Source organism: Macaca mulatta, chromosome 3 (genome assembly GCF_049350105.2).
Source record: "Macaca mulatta isolate MMU2019108-1 chromosome 3, T2T-MMU8v2.0, whole genome shotgun sequence".
Taxonomy (NCBI): domain Eukaryota; kingdom Metazoa; phylum Chordata; class Mammalia; order Primates; family Cercopithecidae; genus Macaca; species Macaca mulatta.
Window position 1 is genome coordinate 86,206,972 of NC_133408.1, and position 24,257 is coordinate 86,231,228.

At 39.3% G+C, this 24,257-nt stretch overlaps 1 protein-coding gene across 3 annotated transcripts in view; it reads left to right on the top strand.

Moving 5' to 3' along the window:
* The window catches only part of GLI3 (GLI family zinc finger 3), a 278,995-nt gene that overhangs the window by 12,178 nt on the left and 242,560 nt on the right, over positions 1 to 24,257 (top strand). For all 3 annotated transcript variants that reach the window (XM_077997988.1, XM_077997987.1, XM_015133673.3), the window contains exon 2: positions 2,550 to 2,715. In XM_077997988.1, coding sequence (XP_077854114.1) covers positions 2,592 to 2,715 — 124 coding nt within the window. In that variant the 5' untranslated portion in view covers positions 2,550 to 2,591. The remainder of the gene's footprint in view (positions 1 to 2,549; positions 2,716 to 24,257) is intronic.

Below are 24,257 nucleotides of genomic sequence, written 5' to 3' on the forward strand. Positions count from 1 at the left end.
AGACTTTTCCAGATGAAGAAGAGTTTATTATCATTTTGATGGGTGCTAGGATAGGTTTGTGTAGGGCGCTGGAATTCAGGATTCTAAGGTGCAGTTCATTCATTAGTTCATCCGGTCAGCAAAGACTTCAATGAGTATATACTTCACTGGGTATACAGCAGTGAGCAAAAATAAACTTGTAGAACAGTTGTTCAAGGCTCACGCCTGCACTCCTAGCACTTTGGGAGTCCGAGGCTGGTGGATCACCTCAGTTCAGGAGTTTGAGACCAGCCTGGCCAACATGACGAACCCCATCTCTACTAAAGATACAAAAAATTAGCTGGGCATGGTGGTGAGCGCCTGTAATCCTAGCTACTTGGGACGCTGAGGCAGGAGAATCGCTTGAACCTGGGAGGCAGAGGTTGCAGTGAGCTGAGATCACGCCATTGCACTCCAGCCTGGGCAACAGAGTGAGACTCTGTCTCAAAACAAAAACAACAACAACAAAGAAAACAAGCTTTAGTGAATCTGACAATTAGTGATGCTTGCTAAAATTGAGGTTCCCGGGTGCCACCCTCCAAGGCAAATGCATTGCAGGAATCTGAATGCTTAGCAAGCACTGTAGAAACGCTGATACAAATAGTTCTTGTACCAAGTGGGAAACGATGCCGATTGTATTGGATTATTCTTGTGGCATACTTTAAAGATGATACTTAAATCAATTTTGAAGGACCATTACAAAAAGTAATTATTCTGAGATTATTAGAGCTAGAAGGGACCATCAAAGATTTCTCCTTTAAGGATTCTCTATCCAGATTCTTGGAAAAGCTTTGAAGGTCTGTGATGGCTTAGAAATTAAATGTGTACTTTTGAGTTTAAGGGTATTTTCTGGGGAGAAGCTCTTTAACTTTTAACAGGTTCTTAAAGAAGATGTGTTCCCCCCGCCCAAAGTAAAGGTCAGATCTCACTGCCTGATTCTGTCATTTGACGGATGAGATCACTGAGGCTCAGCAACAGGTTGTTGGCCATTGTGCACTGTCTAGCTAGCCCCGGGGGGGCGCCATGCAGGTAGCCCTGCCCTTGGGACTCATGCATGTTGGCTGCACTCGGAAGGGAGATCTCAAGCCCCCCTTTCTGTTGTATAATACTTTGTCAGTGCCCTTTGAGGGGTGTCTCTGAATTTGGAGTGGATCTTACTATTGATATGTAAATTTAACTTAGTGCTTCTTTTTTCTTTTTTATTCTACAAAAGCTGTTCTTAAATAACTTGTGTGTTTTACAATGAATGACACTGGATAATCTCAGAAAAGAGATGGAAGTGAGTGGAAGAGCTGGTGTTACAGTGTGCCATGTGGCCTCTGGTTCTTAAACATTCTAGTTACTTGAATTCCAGATCAAGGAGGAATTTATTATGCAATGAAGAGCTTGCAGTTCCCTTGCAAATATGTGTTAAAGTAGACTGAAAATAGTTTACCTTGTATTTTAATTTTTTTAATTGATCAAGCAGTTACTTATTTCATTTCACTCACCGCTGCTGTGATTGAGGATGTCGACATCTACTAAATGTAGAAAAATAAGCAAGGTGGCCAGACCAAAGAAATGCTTTCTACGAAAGTTGCAATCTAGATAACATGAAGAAAACATGCTAGAGAGGGTACTTTTCCTCTTTTATTGTATTCTTTGTAGGTGTAGAACATGACTGCAAAAAGGCACATGAAGCAGAGTGAAAATTGATGAATGATGAGTTAGGGCGATTATCACATGAATGAAGCCAGTGAAAGACAGACCTACTGAACCTGCCTTTAGCTGACTTTTAATATTTCCTAAGTGAGCCCAGTCTTTGCTATTACAAAGACCTTTCAACTTTTCCATGTGGAATCAAGAGCATGTTGTTCTATTACCTTTGTCTTAAAAATGTGACTTAAATGAACTGAAAAATTCTCATGCTTTAAGGAGGTTAAAGAGTATAGCTTACCTGAATGAATTAGGATTAAGAGGTATATTGCAATTCAGATATCTTTATGAAAGAGGCAAAAATCACTGAACTGCTTGGCCTGAATTATCCTCTGATTCAGAATTTAGAGTAGGCCTTCGATGTTAGAAATTGTCAGACTCTCTTGAAAAAATCTAATTAATAATTAAAAACCTTCCCCTGCTTTGGAAGTTGTTCAAATGCCCCTTCCTGTAAAACTGGCCACCTGAAGAGACATTTGCAGATGTGGCTTTAAAAAGTAATATGACACTTGTTTCACATGATAGACACAGTTGCAAATTGAGATTTTTAGATCATTTGATACCAAATGCTCAGTAGGGATTTGGGAAAAGTACCACATTATGGGCATTTCCCTCAGTTCTCTTTTTTTTTTTGCATGTGTAGAGTTTCACTGGTTTGTTAAACTTTGAGACATTTTTGCCAGAAAACCTGTGGAGAAGTGTCATCTACATTTTGAATTTCCTAAAGCTCTAGGCTTTTCTTAGATGACAGGTGAAGTGGACTTTTGAAAGTTTTTTTTTATTATTATTTTATTTCCACCGTTTTGGAAAGTTGATGGCTCTGTTGTTTTCTTTAGGGCATTTTTGGTCGAAGAGAGCTGAAGTAATGAGAAGACATCATGGAGGCCCAGTCCCATAGCTCCATGACCACTGAAAAGAAAAAAGTTGAGAATTCCATAGTGAAGTGCTCCACTCGAACAGATGTGAGCGAGAAAGCCGTTGCCTCCAGCACCACTTCTAATGGTGAGCAGCACAGGGATTACCAGCAGCCCAGCCTGGAGTCATTTCTGTGTTCTCTGCATTCCTTGTGAATTGAGCGTTTGCACCTGGACCAGTGTTTGTTCTAGGAGAGGCTGAAGAAAGCAAATGGGGCGGGGGCGGGGGGGCAGCGGCGGGGACATGGAATTTAGTAATCTCTATTTTGGCACTCAACCTACACGTTGACTTCCAAACTTTCTAATTTGAGATGTAAATGTGATAGGTTATTTATTATCAGAAGTTCCTGTTTTGGCATTTTGGAAATCATCTTGACTAGTCTGGCAAGAGTTCAAAATGCTTTGTGTTGCATATGGATCATCTATACTGCTTGGAATAATTAGTACAAAAGACACAAAAGTTGTCTTGTCGAAATTAGTGACAGGACAGGAGTCTCCCCCAACCCCAACTTTAAGTAGTCTACTTTAAAGGATTTTAAGAAGTGTTAATGATTGAACCTCAAGGTAATGTTAGTATCTGAGATGCAGGTTTTGTTTTTAGCTTATAAAAATTTAATTTCCTTATTTGTGTTCAGAGATAACACAGAGCCACTGTTCCTGTATTCTATATTTTTAAATTTTAAGCAAAGTGTTGAGAGGCATTTCAGTTCAAGCATGGAGTGTTGAAAATAAATTCCAGAGCCTCCCTGGTACGAACAGACTGAATACGTTAATGGTAACCTTCACTTCCTGTCCTTGCTGTTTCTCCATTGTGGGCCACTAATGCCTTTCCTTTTTGTAGATTTCATAGCCATTCCTGGCCTCGCTGAATTTCTCTGCTTCTCCATGGGCCTGTAGGAAGAATGAGCTGGCCCGTTCTCCTAGTTCCTGGACACTGCCTATCTGGGCACACTGATTTGTATGAGCCAACCTGCTATTCTTATATTTTCTATATTCCAAGACAGGTTTTACTAGATTTATTTACATGTTTTCACATCCACTTGGAGAGTCAGAATCTCCTTTGGAAGATAACTCCAGTCCAGAACGTTAGACTCTAAGGGCAGATACTTCCAAGCAGCCTGACCACTTCTCTCTGGGCCCCTCCATGTCTGCTGAGAGCCTGTGCTTCTCACCTGCACTTCTTCACCCAGTTTCATGAGTGTGCATTGCTGACTGCACTGGGTAGGGAAGGAGCTGGCTCTTAAACCTACTGGCAAATGACTTCAGTTTTAAATTGATCCTTAGGGAGATGTATTTATGTCTCAGTTAAAATAATGAATTTACATATATGTGAAAGTATTTCCTCCTTTATTGATGGTATTTAAAGTCAAGACTGGCGCTTACTTTAACTGAGCCATAATATTTGCATTTTTCATCCAATGTGGTTATAGAAGGCATTTCTCCTTAAAAATATGTTACCTTGGTTTCTTTTTTCTGGAATTGGTAAAATTTAGGCAAATTTATTATTTCAGAAATAGAATCAGTATTTGCAGTGTTGGTTATTTGGTAATTTTTATGGTAATTCTGTAGGAATAAATGCTTCCTATGTATTTGACTTCAGGAACATCAGCTTTTGGTTATCTTTATAGTTTGAGTGTACATGCCTGTGTGTCAGGGTGTGAGCGAGTGTGAGTGTGTAGGGGGTGTGAGTGTGTGAGGATATGTGTGAGTGTGGGCAAGTGTATGCGTGAGTGTGTAGGTGTGTGGGTGTGTGTGGTAGGGGTAACTATGGGCATGCGTGTGTGTGAGCATGCATGTGTGTGAATGTGAGAACAGGCAAGAACAAGTGCATGGCAGAAGATGTTGCTGCGCTGCATGGAGCCTGCAGAAGCGCCTGTCGTGTTTATGAATCTCAGCTGCATGGCCACAGAGTCTCAGTCTTACGAAGATACTGTTGTTTGTGCCACTCCCACACCTAGACACATTCTCAGGAGGTTTTCCACTGCAGCTGCATTTGTCTTGAGTTGCTCTTGGACCTCGGGTTTCCCTCATGATTCTGTTGAGGGTGATTGGGAGCAGAACTAACCTGACCAGCCCCACAACAGCCAGGAAGCCACGAGATAAAACTAGCCAGAGAAGGAGCAGTCGTGATTTACAAATGTTAGTGCTACAGTGTTAAATAATCACCTGTTTCCTCAGCCCCACTCCACTGGCTTCCTGCCCTGATCAGCTTGTGCCCTTGAGCCCACATTTTCTCCTAAATGTGTATGAATCCTCTCCTGTTTGGGGGCAGACACGCATTGATCAAACTTGCAGGGAACATGCCTAAACGATAGCTGTCCTAGAAATCCGGTGAACTCTGATCAGTTTTTCAGTGTTCCTGTGACTTCTAACAGATTTAGTGTTTCATATTTTGGGACAAAAATCAAATGAAAGAAAAATGGAAGTGGTGTTTTTAAACATGGATTGCAAGCCGACAGGCGGACTCTTGGAAAACAAATTTAAAGAGAGGAACAAGTAAAAGAAAGGACAATAAACCTTTTTCTTTGTGTATGTGATGCTAATAATTACCATGGTCTTTTTTACAGAGTCCTCTACAGTTTTCATCTAACTAGTTCAGCGCCTCTTTACAGTCCCAGGATTATGCTGAGGGGCGTGGATTGCTGGAAGCGCAGAGGCCCTTTCTTCTGCAGCGTGGTCACCTGCTGCCTCTGTACTCAGTCTTGATCATAGGGACTGGTGTGTGGGCTTTGGACCTGCCCCTGCCTGGGTTTAGAGTTCGTGGAGTGCAGGCTTTCCAAGTTGGGACACTATTTGTGTGCTGGCTGGTGGCTGACATCGCCGTGGCCCTCCATCCTTCTGTCCATCCGTCTGTCCCTCTGTCCCTCTTCCTATCTTTTCTATTTTTCTCTATAAATATTTCATAAATGCTTGGACCCCTGCACTGAGGCTATTCGTAGAAAGGAAAACAGAATCATGTGGATGCTATAACAGGTAGTACTGATTGCTGCTGTTTCCAGAAGGGTTCTTGTGTTTCCTTTACAAAGCCCTGAACTATATCCATTTGTAACTGAACAATTAAAAATGAGTTCAGTTTCAGCCAGGTGCGGTGGCTCACACCTGTAATCCCAGCACTTTGGGAGGCCGAGGCAGGCGGATCACCAGGTCAGGCGATCGAGACCATCCTGGCTAACACGGTGAAACCTGTCTCTACTAGAAATATAAAAAATTAGCTGGGCGTGGTGGCGGGTGCCTGTAGTCACAGCCACTCAGGAGGCTGAGGCAGGAGAATGGCGTGAACCTGGGAGGTGGAGCTTGCAGTGAGCCAAGATCGCGCCACTGCACTCCAGCCTGGGTGATAGAGCGAGACTCTGTCTCAAAAAAAAAAAAAAAAAAAAAAAAAAAGAGTTCAGTTTCAAAAACCAAATGAATATAATACCTGCATTTTCTCTCCTATCCACCATTTCATGACTAAAGTCACACAAATGAACAAAAAGTTTTGTTACTGGCTGAGTTATTGGTGAGGTTGCCTTAATTAACTTTTCCAGCCATTCTGTGGTGCAATTTGTTCTTCATTGTGAGCTTCCCAGCCAAACCACTCACATTCCACTGCATGTCCTTACAGATCTGTTTTCGTACTTTTCTCAGCGGAGTATCTGCTCCTGGAATAACTTTCGTATAGAGTTTTGTTTAAACATACGCAGACCCACAACCCAAAGGTATAGTTCAGAAAACTTGAACAGCTTTTTAAAGAAGCATTTGCCACTTAACACTGAAATTTAAAATAATGCAAGTGAAAAACTGTGTTGTAGAACTTGTATGACCAAAAAAAAAAAGCAAGCCAAATTTGATTTTTGTAACATTTAAGAACCTATATCAACATATAAAGCCTTCAGTAACCCTTATGCAGGAAGTACAGTGTACCCATAGTTTAATGTGCCCATGGTTTGATTTTAAATTTTAGTGTTATATTTGAAGTGTAAATAACAAAGGAGATGGCATTTAGTTTTCTGAATTATTTAAGTGCAATTGTGATTTAAGTGATCATTTGTGGCATTTCACACGGTGGCTTTCCCATAGAAAGTATGCATGCGGATCTTAGGTGTGATTGTTGACTTTAAAATGTCCAAGTCCATTAATGTGTGAAGACTGTAAGTAAAATGGCTTAATACTTAATAATCTCTTTTTGGTATAGATTCATTACTTCATAAGCTACATGTTGTGTTTTCTAAATTAGAGTTTTTTAATGTATATCTTCCAATGTTCTACATATTCTCATTCTCTTATACAGTTTTTGTTCAATGATTTGCAAATACTGACTTTTCAATTTGAAGTGTTTTGCCTCATTTTTGGCCCATGATTTTGTTTTAAAGGAGTAATTCGATAGTTCTTATTAATCTACAACTCAGCTTTAAAAAAGAAACTAATGATAAACGTATGTAGCCCGTGGTCTTGGGGATCTTTTATCAGATCTGATAGTTATTGGGAACATACTTTAAAGTGATAGAAAGCAGAAATTATTATCGTAACGCTGATGCAATGTGAAACCAAAGTTGATAGATTAATGGTGCAAAGGAAGTTCCCTGTTCACTTTGATTCTTTGAAAAAGAAGAATTTGGTTCTTTGCTTAAAAAATTGTTTTCTTCAAGGTTGGTAAGGGGAAAGTGTTATGGTCTGCAAATTCCTAAGGAGATGCTTTTTTTTTTTTTTTTTTTTTTTTGCTTTAACTTTTGGTTACTTCTTGGCCTTGGGATTTGCTTTTAAACTATCCATTGCAAGGGTGTTATTAGGTTGGTGCAAAAGTAATTGCGGTTTTTGCTTTTAAAAGTAATGACAAAAACTGCAATTACTTTTGCACCAACCAATGATTGTGGTGTCTGTTGGTCTTCCAGCTGGGAGTAAGATGGCTTTGAGTTTTGTTGGAAGTTTGAAATTCATCTGCTATTCCTCACCATGAGCTCTTATCTCCTTGACTTTTTTTTATGGTAAGAGTATATGTGCCAGTTCTGCTCTGAAATGGGCAGGCAGTTCATGCCATAAAGACCATAGGTTGTGAGTTTTTGCTTTCTTGTTTCTATAGAGGTCCAACCCCTTTTCTTTGCCACATCCCATTTCCTGGCACATGACAGATAAGTGGAAAGGATGTTCAGATAAAATGGATTTCAGATTATAGGATGTTCATTCGTAGCATACACAGGTTCTGGCATCTGAAAGCTTGGTTGGCAACATGAAGGACTAGCCATGTGAGTGTGGGCAGATTAACTTTTCAGCGTTCCAGTTTCCTCATCAGTTTAGCAAGATAATAGTAAGACCTACTTCACACTTCACAGGTTGCCATGTCATAAACATATAGGAAGGACTCTGCAAACGTTAGCCATTGCTATTAGGACAAAGCATGCTGGTGAGTTAAACATTATGAATACAAAACAGAAAGATTGTGTTGTCTTGAACATACACATCAGTTTTCAAATTAAGGGAAATATGTTTGGCAAAAGTAATGGTGAATTTGCTGGACTCAGATGTCTGAAAAATAGTTCAAGATGTTTCACAAATCCCAAATGTGACCAAGTTTGCACGTCTTAAGGAGGGATGGATTAAAAAAACAAAGTTTCTGTAAACTTCCTTCTAAATGCCTTCTTAAATCAGAAAATAGTGAAGATAATCTTGGGAACATTTATTTCGGTTTTCTCAACCTTGAAAGGTAGTGTTGTATTGATTATATGCTATTGCATTAGAAGCAGCATGTATATATCCTTTTTCTTGATTCTTTTCCTGGGTTGAACTGGTGGTTTGTGCTGTATTCGAATTAGATTTTATTTTTTATAAAGAGTTTTTATGTTTATAAACGAACTAACTGAAGACAAATATTCTGATTCTAATAAGAGCCCCAACTCTCTTGAGCTCCGAACTCACATGTCCTGTACTCTGGTTACCACTGTGTTCTTTATTTTGGCTAAGTATATCACCTTTCCTGTGGTCAGCCAGGCTTGAAACCGCACCATCACCTTTGACCCCTCCTTCTCTCCTGCTCCCATGTCCTACCGGTTTTGAGGTCCTGTTAGATTTTCCTCTGTAATTACTCACTCGTGTGTCTCTTCAGGCCAACCTACTGTACTGTGTGGTGAAAACCCTCACACCTCATGCTTAGATGATTAAAATGGCCTTCTGTCTAATCACCTTGCCTTTCATCTCCACTCTTGTCATACATGGGACTTGCTTCTGCCAAATTAGGCTTATTACAGTTCTGCTTATGCCACACCCCTGCTCTAAAAGCTCCAGTGACTCCCGTCTACCTGTAGAATAAAGTTCAAAGTCTTTGACGTACCATTTAGGTATCTTCTAAAATCTGGCCCCAGTCTGACAGTCCAATCTGATATGTTCAGAAGTAGATATGCTACTATCCCATCCCATAACCTATGCTTTAGTTAAATTCAAGGGCTCTTGGCCTTTTGTCCATGTGTTCCTCCATAGAAGTGTTTTGCTAACACCAATGCATGTTTAAAGTCTCAAATGTGAATACGTCCCCAGTCTCTTTCCTCATAAGGTCTTGTGTCCTTTGGGGAACTAACTAATAACACTAGATTTTTTTTTATTTTTAAAATTATTATTATTTTAAGTAATAGACTTTGTGTTTTAGAGAGGTTTTAGGTTTACAGAAAAATTGAGCAGAAGATAGAGTTCTCGTATACCCCCTCATTCATACTTTCCCTTGTTATTAACATCTTACATTAATGTGGTACATTTGTTACAACTGATGAACCAATATTGATGCACTGTTATTAACTTTCTGTCATTCACATTGGGGCTCACTCTGTTGTACAGTTCTATGGGTTTTGACAAATGTATGTCACAGATCCACTACTGCAGTATCCTGCAGAATACTTTCAATGCTCTAAAGATCCCTCATACTCCACCAGTTTATCTCGTCCCTTCCTTCATAGCACTCAAGTTTTACATTTTAGTTAAACTTCTTGAGAGTAGCACCTGGTTTTTCTACCTTACCCCCTCCCTGCTCACATTCAGTGTTTTTGCTGAGAGGGCCTCAGCAGATACTGAATAAGCCTGTAAATCACAACACTTTGAGACAGGAGGGCAGGGGGCATGTGTAACACAGCAGTAGTGTTGTGCAGTTAAGCCAGGGTTTGAGCCCTGTCCCTACCACATAATTGCTATGTGATCGTGGGCTAAGTACTTAACCTCTCTGACTCTGGCACAGAGAGTACCCAAACATGTTAGCTATTGATAGTAATAGTAATATGACTCTCATGGATATTATTTGCCAAGATTAAATTTATTGATGCTTTTCATCTCACTCCTTTCAGCATAATATCATTTGTTAGTATTCTATGAATGGTTCAGCTTTAATCTGATTGAGATAATTAGAAGGATTGGCTAATAGGAAATCCTTACATGAGATTGGTTATCAGGTTCTAGCTTAACAGTCTAGAGTTAGGGAACAGTATCTTAAATCACTGGTCCTGAAATTGGCACAAGTTGGGATTTTAGCCATTGGATTTCTCCTCAAAAAGAACAATTCCTGGGATAAATAAATATCAGATAAACCAGAAATAAATATCACTCCCATTTTTCAAATTTAAGAGCAAAAAAAAGTCACAGCATGATGTTTCGTTTGGATGGGATGTTTCTGGGTTGCCTTTGATTACTTGTGATCATGGGGTGTGAATATTTCAAATTTCCAGAAACAAGCTGCTTAGAATCAGAAACAACCACTAAATAGTGGATGCCTAAGGGGCAAAACGGTGATTATGGAAAGAAAATCTCCTTTTGGAGAGGTAGTTGGTGGCCTATCACTACCTCCTGCTCTGACCCTCAAGGTCGAGGAGGGCTTGCTTTTCCAGGCAGCTTTGGGGAGATTGGGTGATGGTAAAAGCAAAAAACTCCCTGTTACCTTGTTTACATAGAAACGTTTCCAGATATGTCTGCTTTAGTTTATTATTGGGTAAAATTCGCATACAGTAAAATTCACTCTTTGTGGTGTGCAGTTCTATGAGCTTTGAAAATCAGTAAGTTCACATAGCTACCACCACCGAGACACAGAACAGTTCCAGCACCTCCCCCAGATTTTGACCAATATGTGTGCTTTAAACTCAGCTCAGTAACGCATGTGGGGTGAGTCCCCAGTAATGACAGAAAGCATAGGAACGTCAGTAGCTGCTTGATGCTGTTTATTTCACATTTTTTAAAAAAAATGTTTCTTTTGGGTCCCGTTAGCAAAACTTAGTGTTAGTTTTTTTTTTCTATTTAAATATCTTATGTTGAATTTGTAGTAGAACGAAAATCTTTTTGAAAACTGTTCAGAAATCTACAACCTAGAGCGTCTGCTATTTTGAATCGTTTTTTTTTGTGTGTGTGTTTTTTTTTTTTTAGCATCCAGTGCATGTACATTTTAGGCCAATTTAAAATTCCGTTTTATGTTTAAAACTACAAGACAGCCATATTAAAGGGCTTTTCGTTATTGTTTTTGTTACTTTAAATTAATTGCATGAGAAAATTAGAATCTGAACACTTAATGCAGCTATAACCTAGAGGGAAAATACCAAATGCTTTGCTATTTTTTTCTTTCTATCTTTTTTTTCTTTTTGGAAACATCTTTCCCCTTTCTCCTTTACTGATATAGATTGGACTTTGTGTCAGGTAGACAGAATTTTTATATTAAGTTATTCCTAGTGCAATTTAGTCTGTTATTTTTTTTTTTCAAGCCTGCTCTTTTTTCCCTTTCTTCGACTCTTTCCTCTTCCTGGTCCCTTTCTTCCTTTCTCTTTTTTTTTTCTTTAGTTGTAGAAAGTTGAGTTCCATCCCAATTATTAAATCTTAGGAGACCATTCCCACATGGTTCCGTAAATGGTAGCTTCATCCCGCGTTCTTTCATCTCTTTCCCTGCTCTCTGGCTTGACAGTTGAAAAGGTCTGACTGTGCCACACAATGGTTTGATTGGTTTCTCTGGGGGAGACTTTTCCCTGCCTCATCATTCGCCAGGCAGGTGGACCAGAAAGTCTCTTGATTCTTTTGTTGCCTCTCAAAGTCCGAGGTCTTTGACTGAATAAATCTGCCGTCATGGGATAATTTGCTAAAAGGAGACTGAAAGATGTGAGAGAAAAGCCTCACTACTTGGGTGCTGCATTAATGAAATAACAGGGCCTTGGAGTTTGCAATTGAAAAATCACCAGGAATGCAATGGGTGGAGACGGGCTTCTTTTATTTCCCATAATAAACTTTTAGTTCTATCATTTAAAGCATGCCTGTCCCTTTGCTTGCCTGCAGGCCAGAGTGTGTTTGCATTTGTACCCATGTTTAAGGGTTTCTGGGGACAGCCTGCCTGGCTGGAAGCCGTTTGGGTGCTGTGTCTAGTTAGTCATTAGATTATTACTAGTGGATGGAAAGAATTCCATATGACAGAACTAAGGTTGAGTTAACACAGGACGAAAAGTAATTTACAGATAGGCTGTCCCCAGCCATCTTTGTAGCCCCTGATAAGGTTTCATTTCAGAATGGATAGGCGACATTTCCACTTACGGGCCCATTCTGCGACACCTGTGATAACAGCTTCTGGATCCTAATTGAAATTGGTTTCAAAATGGATTTTCACTTTTCTCTGTCTGTGGAAAATATTGAATGGACTCAGAGCTGCCACAGAGAACCCCAGACCTTGGAAAATGGAGCGGGAAGCTAGGATCATCTTTCATAACAGTGTCGATGATATGACAGTTTTGTTATCTGTCTTATTAATGAAATCATTGATCACCTGATGAGGGAGATAATAAACTACATTTCACCACCAGTCACGAAGCTCAATTAGACTGCTATTACAAATAGGGAGGGGGAGAAAACAACCATGGAACAAATGTAGAAAAGGTCAATTAAAACTTTTCATTCCCAAAGTGACCATTTCAGAGGAGAACGTGCTGAGTGACTGCAATGCAAGCATTTTGAAATTGTAGCGGTTAACATTATATTCAAGGACTTTCTTCTTGGCCAATGTAGAGTAATTGGCAGTTTTATTAAGTAAAATTTTATTTCTCAAATATTACTTGTTTCATTATGTAAAATTCGGAAGTAGAAGGGGAAGTCCTGCTTTGTTTAAGTGCATTGTAATGGGGAAAATGGGAGAACAAAATCCACAGATTCTTTCCCTCCCCACATGGTGAGGGGATTTGGGGCCAGCCCCCAGTAGGTGTGTTGGGTAAGGAAGAACACACTGAAAGGCTCGTAACCTAGGTTCTTTGAAAGAAAAGTAGCTTATTATCCCTTCCTCTCTTAAAGTGCTTTAGGAATCCTAGGAAGATGAGACGGGAATTAGGTTTGGATTTAATGAGGTGGCTCTATTGTTTGGTGTTGGGCTGCTCTGGAATGTGCTCTCTGTTCCTCTTGAAGGAAAGGAAGAGATGCTGATGACCTCTCATGTTTCACGGTGAATTGTATTCCTAGGTGTTTCTCCATTCTCTGTGCTAGCAAGGATCAATCCATCCCATCTGAGCTTGAAAGAGGAGCTATGATCAAAGGCGCTAATGATGTCACTGATCTCTGGTGATTGATTAGGAGCAGAAGTTCTGGAGAACTCGGCCTTTTCTTATAATTTCAAATTCATTAGTGTCTATTAGGGCTGCTAGCTCTCAATCCGCAAAATTAGAAAAAGAATGATACAGAAAATAATTGTATTTTTCTTTATGTATGACTATTTTTTAAGCTTATTGGAACCATGGTTACATTTTATAAGCAACCTTTCCCTTCTAGATATATTGCAAAGAAATGGAGTCTTCTTTATAAATTGGGTTAATTTTTTCGAATTCGACATACAAATTGGGAAAGATACTTGGGAGTGAAATATTTTACATCGTTTCCAAAGCAGTTTAGTCATATACAGATAATTACGTGTTAGATAATCCTAAAATATATTTAAGTGTTTTATTAACTTGGAAATTCAGGAGTTTCTTACGTGGATTTTAAAATCCTTTGAGTTATTTTTGTGGAACTACCTAATATTTTCCCCTTGTCATTCAAGAGGATGAGTCATTTCTGTGTGCATGTTTATCTTTAAAAATAAAAACAAATGCATTTCATGCCAAGAGATGACAATCTTACAATTGGGAGAGATGCAACTTGAAAGGAAAAAATAAAAAGCAAGAGGGAGAGAGATAGAGCGAGATGGCTCTTTCGGGAACTGCCCACGACTGTAACCATTGGCTTACATCCACCTAGAGTAGGGATTGATTACAAAAGCATCGGAAAAAATTCTGTTTTGGAAGGCGCTGCAGCTCAAGAAATAAAAGTTGAATGGAAAATGGAGAACGTAAATTATTATTAAGGTTACCATTACCGTATTGGTTTGCTGTTGGTTGTCAAGGACTCTTGCTTCATGCTTGCTTATGGCTAATTCCTTTCACAGCAGATTCATTTTGAGGACTGCTCTGAGCAGAACTGATAAACGTGTTTATGGTCAAGGATGAGTATAATTAAGAGAAGAGATGGTGCAAACGAACCTTTCGGGGGAGATGGTGTGGCAATTGTGAATACTAGGCTTTAATTAATGTCGAAGACTCCCCTCTCACAGAATATTTTTTGTTTTAGTGGCAGTGATAAGAAAAATAATCTGAGATTGCTACCTATAACCAAAAGAGAACTTCTAAAAAGATTAGAACAATGGCATGATTGAAATAATGGAACTTCCATCAATTTTAAACATTTTCTGGTAAAATATGAAGCTAAGATACAATTGAAGATTTCTTCCAAGCATTTAAAAACCAGAAAACATACAGTGGTCCATTTCACATTAGGTTTAAATTCAATCTTTCCTAAAATACTAATGTTTCTAGGCTTGTTTTCAAATCCTGGCAAGTTTGAGAGTAGTAGAAAAGTTCCTTTCCTATAAACGTTGACAGCAGTTCCTGTGTAGGCTAACAATGTTTTATAAATAGAGTTTACTTAGCAAAAACCATATGTATGCCCAGTGAAATAATCTCACATTTATTTACGTTTTGATTTATAGAAAACATGTGCCCTCTGACAAAGCCTTTCGGCTCTTTTCCGTAATTAAAAAGAATCATGCTTGAAAAAACAGCTACCATCTTAATGGGAAACTTTTTCACATAAATTCAAAGCACTTTCTTTGATCGGCTTCACACAAAATTAGAATATTTTTATCCGTCTGTTTGGCCCAAAAAACTGGATGACTCAGGAAAACAAACAAAAAAGAAGATGCTCATAAATCTCTCAGTTGTCTATCTACATGTGTATTCACACACACCCATGTCAGCATATATATTGGTTGAATATTGGGGAATCCAAGGATTAAACAGGCTGGTGCAGTGTTACAGCAGAAAAATTTCTCTTGTTGCTTGTTCTTCCCACTGACTAGTCTTGGTTTAACCCAAGGTAGTTTGTTGGTTTTTCTAGATTGAAGAGGAAACATGGTCCTACATGTACCTATTGCTAGGCCTTCATCTGGATATCTGCAAAGTATCTGCCCTGATTCTCTTCAACAACAACAGATTGTAAAGAGAGAGAGGGATAAGAAGACAATTTGCAAATCTCTTGTCACTCCCCTTTTCTTCGTGAGAAAAAAGATATGATTTTTAAAAAGCATATTTTATTTTTGTTTACTACTTTTTCAAAAAGTTCAGAGTTGCAAGTGAGGTGTAGAAGAGAAAAACCCTTTCTTAATAAAGAAGTGATAATATTAGCTGGGACCAGGCTATGAAATACTGCTGAGTCACTGTTCCAGACTAGATCCGTGGTATTTGCACTGCTCTGGGGGCCGGGAGGTTGGTGGTCGGGAGAAAGTGAGTCTCTACCAAATATAGAAACTTTATAATACTTGAGTATACTAATAATACAATTACAATTCTTACAGATAAATGCTAGCATAATTTTGTACCTTATTTTGGCTTGCGGAGGGAGGGGGCTTTCATTTTTGAATAGAAGTGAGGGATTATATGTGCTTAAAAAAAAAGAGTAAAATTTTTATAGAAACTCTCTCTTGTGGTGATAATGTCAGTTTTCAAGGTCTAGGAAAGCGTAGCTCCTGCCTCTGTAAACAAATACCATTGACCACAGTGACAACCACTTGAAGCCCAATAATATGAGATCTAAGGGAAATGAACCATCTTCGACAGCAGGGCATCTTCACCAGTAATCCTAGAACCCTTGACTTCGATGGAGAGGCGTCTGAGAATGGGGGAACTCCTTTGGAATTATTTTACACAGCACTTTATGGACATGGGCCTATGCCTCTTTTTTTCAGGTTCTTAAAGAGATATATGACCTAGCATTTGCCAGAGGCTCTCCTTTACAGGGAGTATTTGGAGCTCTAACTTTCTCTTGGAAAATTTTGGTTGAATGATTAGAATTCTCTTTGGAGGAATGATGATCTGTAAGAGTGAGACTCTGTCTCAAAAAAAAAAAAGAGAGAGAGAGAGAGAGAGAACCTCTCAGTGATAGGAAACGAGGAGCTGAGTCTTTCTCAAATACAACATGGTGTGATTACATAGTTGTAGCCTAGCTAACTTTGTAGTTGGTTGCACATTAAGAATTCAAAAGATTCTACCTGGGCGTCAATTTATCTGTGAAAATGAAGGATTTGGGTCATGTGATTTAAAGAGCTCTCTCTATCCCTTCATATTCTTGATATTCAAATCTCTATGACATGGGCTCCAATTTCCACAGGAATTTTGCAGAATGTAAAATAAGAGGAAAGGTGTCCCATAAATAAGGGGAGCTGTAGAGGAATGAGTTAATATAATCTAAGTTTAGAACAGGAAATTCAGAATTCCTTTTAAATTAAGCTGTGTACATCACATGTATGGGTCCATCTTGGGTTAAAAGCCACTGAAGATTTTGTTTAGGCCAAAATGTGCCATCACATTGTTTAGTCAAATACTATTCCAGAGACCAGGCGTGGTGGGCCACACTTGTAATCCCAGCACTTTAGGAGGCCAAGGAAGGAGGACTGCTTGAGGCCAGGAGTTTGAGGCCAGCATGGGCAACATAGCAAGACCCTGTCTCGACCCAGCCATCCCACTACTGGGGACATACCCAAAGGATTATAAGTCATGCTGCTATAAAGACATATGCACACGTATGTTTATTGCAGCACTATTCACAATAGCAATGACTTGGAATCAACCCAAATGTCCATCAGTGACAGACTGGATTAAGAAAATGTGGCACATATACACCATGGAATACTATGCAGCCATAAAAAGGATGAGTTTGTGTCCTTTATAGGGACATGGATGCAGCTGGAAACCATTATTCTCAGCAAACTATTGCAAGAACAGAAAACCAAATATCGCATGTTCTCACTCATAGGTGGGAATTGAACAATGAGATCACTTGGACACAGGAAGGGGAACATCACACACTGGGGCCTATTGTGGGGAGGGGTGGGGAAGGATAGCATTAGGAGATATACCTAATGTAAATGACGAGTTAATGGGTGCAGCACACCAACATGGGACATGTATACATATGTAACAAACCTGCATGTTGTGCACATGTACCCTAGAACTTAAAGTATAATAATAATTAAAAAAAGAATACCCAGGTCTCTGCTAGCCTAATACAACCACCTTAGTCTTCCAGGTCCCACACATTGTATGTCCTGAGGTCAGTGACAGGACCCATTTTTAAGTACATTGACCTGGGAATGACCATTCATCTCTTTTGGGGAAATAACTAAAAGATATTTTATTACTGGTATTCCTATGTGAAATGTGGAATAAAATATATCTTATATAAATAAATTTTTTAAAAAAGAAACTGTCTCCACAAAAAAATTATTAAAAAATTAGCTGGGCATGGTGGCACCTGCCTGTAGTCCCAGCTACTTGGGAGACTGAGGTGGGAGGATCGCTTGAACCAGGAGGTCAAGGCTGCAGTGAGCTATGATCATGCTATTGCACTCCAGCCTGGGCAGCAGAGTGAGACCCTGTCTCTAAAATAAAAATAAAAAAAAATTGCAAGTATTTTGAAGGGTATTCTACAGGTATCAGTTTCAGGTATAAATTCAGGGAGATTTTGCCCAATTTTGTCTGAAATGCTGATAATTACAATTTGCTGTCACAACAGCAGTTGATCCTTTGAAATCTGAAATGTATGTTTTCTTGATTTAGACCTGGTATTATTCATCACCCACCAGGCTTCCTATACTCATCTTCCTGGAAGAAGATGTGTGTGGCAGCCAGAAGGAACATTTTGGACTCTTGTGTGACTAACTCCTCCCCGATCGTGGCCCTCTTTCAAACCTCTTGAACATCCTCATAGAGTGCTTTGCATAGTTTTCTGTTTGGCATCTGGTTTTATGTAGTTATATTTCATCATGGCTTCACTGAGAGCTTTTGCAAATTTCTTTGATGCTAATTTAGTTGCATTAAACTTTTTGGAGTGGAAAAAAGAAACAAAACCAAGAGTACAATAAACTTTGATTACCAGACCCCTAAACACTGAACCTCTCAAGTAACCCATATTTGTAATTTATTCTTTCAGAATGGCATTTACAGGCAGGAGCTGGGGAGCGTTGTTATTGAAAAGTTAGGCAGCAGCATTCAGATGCAGCAGAAGCAAGGGCACTAAGTTTCACAGGGACACTTGGAGAAGATGCTGCATCATCTCATGAAGATTAGATGGTTTATTATATAGAAATTATTAAAATAATTCATTTTAGAGTTCCAGTAAAAATGGAGCCTAAAGGAGCCCCAGGAATGCAGGACGCTTCTAACTTCACCGAAGTCCACATAGCCTGCTCACTCCAGCCTGAGACCTTAGACTCATCCATGCTATTCCCTGCTCTCCTCTGTCTTAAATGTGTTTTTATTTTTATTTTTATTTTTAGTTATCTATTTAGTTTTTGAGATGGAGTCTCCCTCTGTCACCTAGGCTGGAGTGCAGTGGCGTGATCTTGCCACCATGCCTGGCTAATTTTTACATTTTTTAGTAGAGACGGGGTTTTGCCACATTGGCCGGGGTGGTATCAAACTCCTGACCCTAGGTGATCTACCCACTTCGGCCTCCCAAAGTGCTGTGATTACAGGCGTGAGCCACGGTGCTTGGCTGAGTTTTTATTTTTATGAAAGGAATACTTGCTCATTGGGAAATTAAGAAATGTATAAAAGAAAAACACGAACCTGGCCTAGAATCTCACCACTTGGAAAATAAAGGTTAACACTTTGATATATTTTCAGTCTTTCTCTCTGTTCAGGTAACGATATGCTAGGATCATTTTCTGTGTCATGAACCACTCTTCTCCAACTTGGCTTTAGTGGCTATGAATTTACTCATTCAATCCCCTATCATTGGACATGCACATTTTTTTTTCAATTGTGAATAATGATGTGATGAAAATCCTTCCAAAAAAATCTGTGTGCTTTGACTACATCTTACCCAATTAGCTCCAAGAAACACAGCAACTTATATTAACATCAGCTGTTTATGTGAGTGCTCATTTTCAGAAACACGTATCAACATTAGTGAAATATTTTAAAAGAAGATAGGATAGGTGAAAACCTCACCTTGCTTTTTAAACTTTTTAATTGAAATACAATACACAGATTAAAAAGTCACATAGCATAAGTGAGCAGCTTATGAATTTTCCCAAAATGAACACACTATGTAAACAGAGCCCAGATCAAGAAAGAAACACTTGCTCTGTTTATCCACGCTACCGCTGATGGGCATTTGGGTGGCTTCCAGGGTTTGGCTGTCAGGAACATTGGCTGTCAGGTAGCTGTCTTTTGGTGGATCTGAATACACATTTCTATTGGGCATAAACCTAGGAGTGGAATTCTTGTCTCCTAGGGTGTGCATATATTAGCTTTAGTAGACACTGCCTAAATACTTTTCCCAAGGGGCTGTACAGAATTGCTTCTCATTCTTGTCAGCACTTGGTATTTTCTATATTTTTCTTTTCTTTTTTTTTGTATAAAGCCATAGAAGAGGAGATTTATTGTGGGGGTTAGCTCACTTGATTATGAGGACTAGAAATCCCCCAATATGCTGTCTGCAAGCTGAACACCCAGAAAAGCCAGTGGTGTGATTTAGTCTGTGTCCAAAGGCTGAAAACCAGAGCCGCTGGTGGTGTAACTCTCAGTCCGAGGCTGAGACCTCACAGACCAGGGGACCACTGGTGTAAGTCCCACAGTCTTTAGACCCAAGAACTCAGAGTTCAGATGCTCCGGGGTTCTGATGCAGAAGAAGGATGCCCCTGCTTAAAAAGATAGCAAGTTTTCCCTTCTGCCACTTTTTCGTTCTATGCAGGCCCTCAATAGATTGGATGATGCCTGCCTGCACTGGTGAGAGCAGATCTTCTTTCCTCAATCTACTGATTCAGATGCTGATCTCTTCCAGAAACACCCACATAGTCACTCCCAGAAATAATGTGGTGCCAGCTATCTGGACATCCTATGGTTCAGTCAAGTTGACACATAAAATTAACCGTCACAAGTGGCTTAAAAGAAATGGAAATTGATTGGTCTCTTTCTGATGTCCAGAAGCAGCAGTTCCAGTTTGGGGACAGCTCTGCTCCACTCAGCCGTTAAGTCCAGGGTCTTCCATTTGTTTCCCTTTTATGTTCCTGGGCAGTGGTTTTCTTTTTTCTTTTTTGTATTATTATTATTATACTTTACGTTCTAGGGTACATGTACACAACATGCGGGTTTGTTACATATGTATACATGTGCCATGTTGGTGTGCTGCACTCCTCAACTCAACTCAACTCGTCATTTACAGTTCATTGTAGCCCTTCTTTGGACTATGCAGTGGTATCCAGTTGTGGTTTTCATTTGTCTCTGATGACTGAGGGACTCAAGTATCTTTTTAAGGTATTTATTGGCTGTGTGGATATCTTCTTTTCTGAAGTGTCTGTTGAAGTCTCTTTTTTAAAAACTTTTTTAGTTCTTTGGGGGTAGATAATTGTTTACCAGTTTTTCTATCACTGATTTGAAGTGATACTTGTATTGGTTACTGCCTTAATATATATTTTAGGTTCTTTTAGTGTAAAATTTTATTCTATGATCAACCTATTATTTTGTTGTACCATACTCTTTCAGATGTTATACATAGAGTACATTTTATCCGATAGTGCACATTATCTCTTATTATTCTTCCTTTCCAAATGGCTCTTGGCTTCTATTCGACTTTTTCTTCTAGCTGAACTTGAGGAACACCTTTGTAGAATTATGTTACTTATTGAATTCATATGTATGAAGTGAAAATATAAAAACATGCATTGATATAATCATTTCTGCAATAGTGGTTACCTCTGGGGAGAGTGGAAAGGGAACAAGATGGAGAGGGTTCAGCTCTATCTGTGTCATCTTATTTCCTTAAAGAGAAGAGATTTTAAGCAAATGTAACAAAATATTAACATGTATTAAACCTGTGTGGTGGATACCTAGATGTTGCTTATGTATTCTCTGAAAGATGTCATGATTAAAAGTATCCCTTTAGAATTTTTTTATTTTTTATTTTTTTATTTTTAGATGGAGTCTCACTCTGTTGCCTAGGCTGGGGTGCAGTAGTGCGATCTTGGCTTACTGCAACCTCCACCTCCCAGGTTCAAGCAATTCTCCCGTCTCAGCTTCCCAAGTAACTGAGACTACAGGCATGCACCACCACGCCTGGCTAATTTTTGTATTTTTAGTAGAGATGGAGTTTCACCATATTGGTCAGGCTGGTCTCAAACTTCTGACCTCAGCTAATCTACCAGCCTTGGCCTCCCAAAGTGCTGGGATTACAGGCATGAGCCACTGTGCCCAACCCCTTCAGAATTTTGTCTGGCATTTTATTAAGCTAACTTATCAGGCTTTATTGTAATTATATTGGCTGTGGGAAGCAGTCTTAGTTGTTTTTCTGTCTCATTCTCACAAGGTTACTTTCTTCCCAGGCGTACATCAAAGCCATACAAATGCACACTTGCTTTGGCGTTTACATTTTGCATTCATCTTTAGAAGTGTTTAAAAAAATCTGTCACTTATAAGAAAATATGTGGGAAATAACAGTTGGCAAGACCTAACAGGTGTTTGCTGTATTTTCACCTTTTATACTTTAACATGTTCTGGAAGCAATTTAGTTTTACTTTTGTCTCATCTGTCTTGAATTGAAAGTTGTAGGTACATTGATGAGTACTTTGGTTAATGTAAACACCTCTTATATTGGCTCAGGAAAAGTACGATTCTCCAGCTTCTCTACATTGGGCTGCATGCTTATTAAGTCATACCAGCTCCCTTCTCTGTTCTTTGAGTGGTGTCTATTGTTTTGTGAGTTTTTCTTCTGAAATCTATCAGTGCCAAGGACAAGGATTAGGAGTGGGTTGAGGCTGTTATTTGTTTGTTGTTGCTGGGAGTTACTTAATAGTGGTGGAAAAGGCCAAAGGAATATTGGAGCTCTTACCTTTGACCTTAAGTTACCCTAACTTTAGGGTAACCTTAGTCAATTAATGACTTACGGGTGCCAGACTTAAGATGATGCTGGTTGTGGCCAAATCAAAGAGAGAAGGTATGTGAAAGATGTGGTCTCAGTTCTGTATATGATATGTTGCTAGGATGCGTATGTATGAGATGGTTTTTTTTTGTAATTATATAATTACTGTTTATTAGTATTAGTCTCCAATTGTTTTGATATCTTTATGTTGGTTCATCAATAGATTGTAAATTTAAAGAAAGCAGCTATACAGAGCTCCTGACAGTGCTATTTAAAATAATATAACTTCAGATAATACTGATAATTGACTAGGACAACTGCAGAAAGATAATCATAGATTGTTTGGTTTATAGAAGAAAACAAAGGACCACCCGTTTTTTCTAAGGGCATATAGCCTGATGGAAAAAATGCAACATAGAGGAATCCCCTTCCCCGACATTTGGGACTCTTGTCCTTATTTACGATAGTCATGCAGATATCTCAGGTCTGTGATCAAAGTTGATTCTTAAAAATTAATGCAACTAATAAACATCACGCTGACTATCACAGCCTGTCAGGAATGACATCTAATAGCCAATTGCCAAATATCAGGAATTTAACAAATTCGAAATCAAATAGACACAGCTTTGCATCCCCGCTCTATAATTTCTCCACTCTGAGACATCAGTGAGTTATTTAAATACTTCATGCTTCCACTTCTTCATCTACAGTATAGCCAATATATCGATTTCACATTGTGAACTCTTTTTTTTGTTTTTCAGACAGAGTCTCACTCTGTCACCCAGGCTGGAGGGCAGTGGCATGATGTCACCTTCCGGGTTCAAGTGATTCTCCTGCCTTAGCCTCCTGAGTAGCTGGGACTACGGCACGTGCCACCATGCCCAGCTAATTTTTATATATTTAGAAACAAGGTTTTGCCATGTTGGCGAGGCTTGTCTTGAACTCCTGACCTCAGGTGATCCATCAAAGTGGATTCTTATAAAAAGAATCACAAACACCTGTAAGAACCCCACGTAGCAGGCTGTACATCCCTTAGAAGATAAAAAGTGTTACCGTCTGAGGTGTAATTGCGGTAGTTTCTTAAGCCTCAACTTCGTACACTTGAAAGCACACCCACAACTTGCTCCTGAAAGCTTTTGAAAGTAATTGAGAGACATGACTCTTGTTTATTCTCCAAATTTTAAATCATGCAGCGTTTGGTTGGCCTTTTGTCTGAGGAGATACGAATTCACCATAGCCATGCCAATAAGTACAGAAAATTTGCCAGCCCACAGAGAAATTTGAACTCCCTTCCTTTCCCGAAGGAGTGTCTCGGGGAAGTCGTGCATGCAATAGAACTTTTCACGTGTAGACCCTGTCCAGGGGAGTTCTGTCTAATAAGAACTTTTCTTTTTTCCTTAAGCATACTCCAATGGAATGAAGCTCAGAAGAGGTTGCGGACAGAATTTAGGGAAATAAAATATAGAAAACCCTGGACCATCTGTTTTCTGAACTTCTTTGCAGTTATAAGTGTAAGAATCGTTTTTACTGATGTGTTTCCATAGTCAACAAACACTTATTGAGGGTGTGCTAAGTGCCAGGCACTTTATTTGATTGTGAAGGTTAACAAAATATGGGGCCTGCTGTTAAGATATTTATAATTGGATAAGTAAACAAGCAAAATTCAGTACACTTATTAAGTACAATATAAACAATATCTATAGAGCATGAAGGAAAGTCTCAAAGAAGAGGTGAGGAGTTAAATCCTTCACATGTCAATAGTGATGGCAGGGGGCAGACAGGCGTGGGAACTGGGGGCTGGAGAATAAGACAAAGGAGAAAGGCATTGGAGATTGAGGAAGCAGTGTAAGCAAATACTTAAAGCATAAGCATTGTTGGTGGTTTGGGGAAATGGTACCAATCAGGGTAGGATGCTTGTTGGATAGGCATGGTTTGGGGATAGGAGGATGGAGGTAGAGCATGTGAGTGGAAAGGCATATGAGTCCTATTGGTGGAGGCTCATAAAGGTGATGCTAGAAACTGGGATCCAGCCTTCATGTGAGTGGGAAGAGCAGAGTGGTGGGATACCATCTGCTTTAAAAAATACCCTTTGGCCCCAGTGGGAAAAATGGCTTGGAGTGGGGACAACGAAGGTGATCAGGAGGCTGTGGCAGACATGTGGGGAGTGTGGAAGACAGAAGGAGGCCAGGTTAAATATATATATATATATGTGTGTGTGTG